Here is a 1,156-nt window from a genome sequence, read left to right as displayed (position 1 = left end):
TGTGTGTGTGTGTGTTGGCAGTGTCTCCTGCTTCACCTGCCTGACAGCCCAAAGGAGGGAAAGAGTTGGAAAGATGCCCAGTCCATCTGCTCCTCATTCGCTAGTTCGCTGGTTGCCATAGAAAACGAGATTGAACAAGGTAGGGGCAAAGTGCTAGCCTCTCTAGCTCTGTTATGGCGGTTTTCCACTGCGTGGTATCTACTCGACTCGCCTCGACTCTACTCGCCTTTTTTGGTTTTCCATTACGAAAAAAAGTCCCTGGGACCTGCTACCAGGTACTTTTTTTAGTACTACCTCAGTCGAGGTTCCAAGCGAGCCGAGGCGATACCAAAAGGTGACGTGGAAACCTGCAGACCGCTGGTTGGTCGGATCACTGCGTTTTTAGCAAACAAGAGTGCGGAGTGTGTGTCCGGAACAAACGCGACATTTAAAAAAAAATCTAGCCAGACACAGACAGATTATCTACTCTCTGCACTATTCTCACTTTTCAACTGTTCAATATTAAAGGCCATTAGGGGCTTCATGTCGTTTCCAATATTGCACACTGTTATTTAAAAAAACAAAAAAAAGACAATTTATCAAAGAAAAGTTTTTATTTAGCTATTCAAGTAGCGCATTAAACCCTCCCGCACATCTCGGTCTTCTTCCTCTGCACCCCGTGACAGTGTCACCACCGGCTCTGCTGGCCCAGGTGCATCCCAGTCGTTGTCATAAGCCTCTCCGTGACTTTCATAAAGATTATACGAAGCCCAGTAGGTCAGAACCAGAGATCTCACCGGTCGGACATCGCCCACCAGGCGGTCTGCGGCGGCGATTTTGCAAAGCGTGAATGCTCTGAAACACAAACGGTACACAGCACACATGTTGGTGTGTAATCGTGGTTGCTAAAGTTCATGTACTTTATACAACGCTAGCGTATAGTAAATACTGACCGGGGCCCCTAACACATGCAAATGTTAGCTAACGTTACCAGGAAACTTAACTTACCCTTTTGTGTTGGCAAACAATAGTCATGTCGACGTCTGAACTCCGTCGGAATTCCCAAACTCCTGTTTTTTATAGCGTTGATTTTGTTGCTTCCTTCAGCTTCTTTTGAAACAAAACATTTCTTCTGGCTATGGCGAGTAGCCGATGTGCTGTTGTGAGTCGCGTTGAA

The 1,156-nt window shown here is 46.4% G+C and overlaps 1 protein-coding gene across 2 annotated transcripts in view; it reads left to right on the top strand.

Annotated features, from left to right (window-relative positions):
- Positions 1–1,156, top strand: part of pla2r1 (phospholipase A2 receptor 1) — a 29,979-nt gene that overhangs the window by 18,565 nt on the left and 10,258 nt on the right. For both annotated transcript variants that reach the window (XM_032499278.1, XM_032499347.1), the window contains one exon: positions 22–139. In XM_032499278.1, coding sequence (XP_032355169.1) covers positions 22–139 — 118 coding nt within the window. The remainder of the gene's footprint in view (positions 1–21; positions 140–1,156) is intronic.

This window comes from Etheostoma spectabile, chromosome 1 (genome assembly GCF_008692095.1).
Source record: "Etheostoma spectabile isolate EspeVRDwgs_2016 chromosome 1, UIUC_Espe_1.0, whole genome shotgun sequence".
NCBI classification, from domain to species: Eukaryota; Metazoa; Chordata; class Actinopteri; order Perciformes; family Percidae; genus Etheostoma; species Etheostoma spectabile.
The sequence above is the reverse complement of the archived record's forward strand: the minus strand, read 5'-3'. Positions and strand labels throughout refer to the sequence as shown.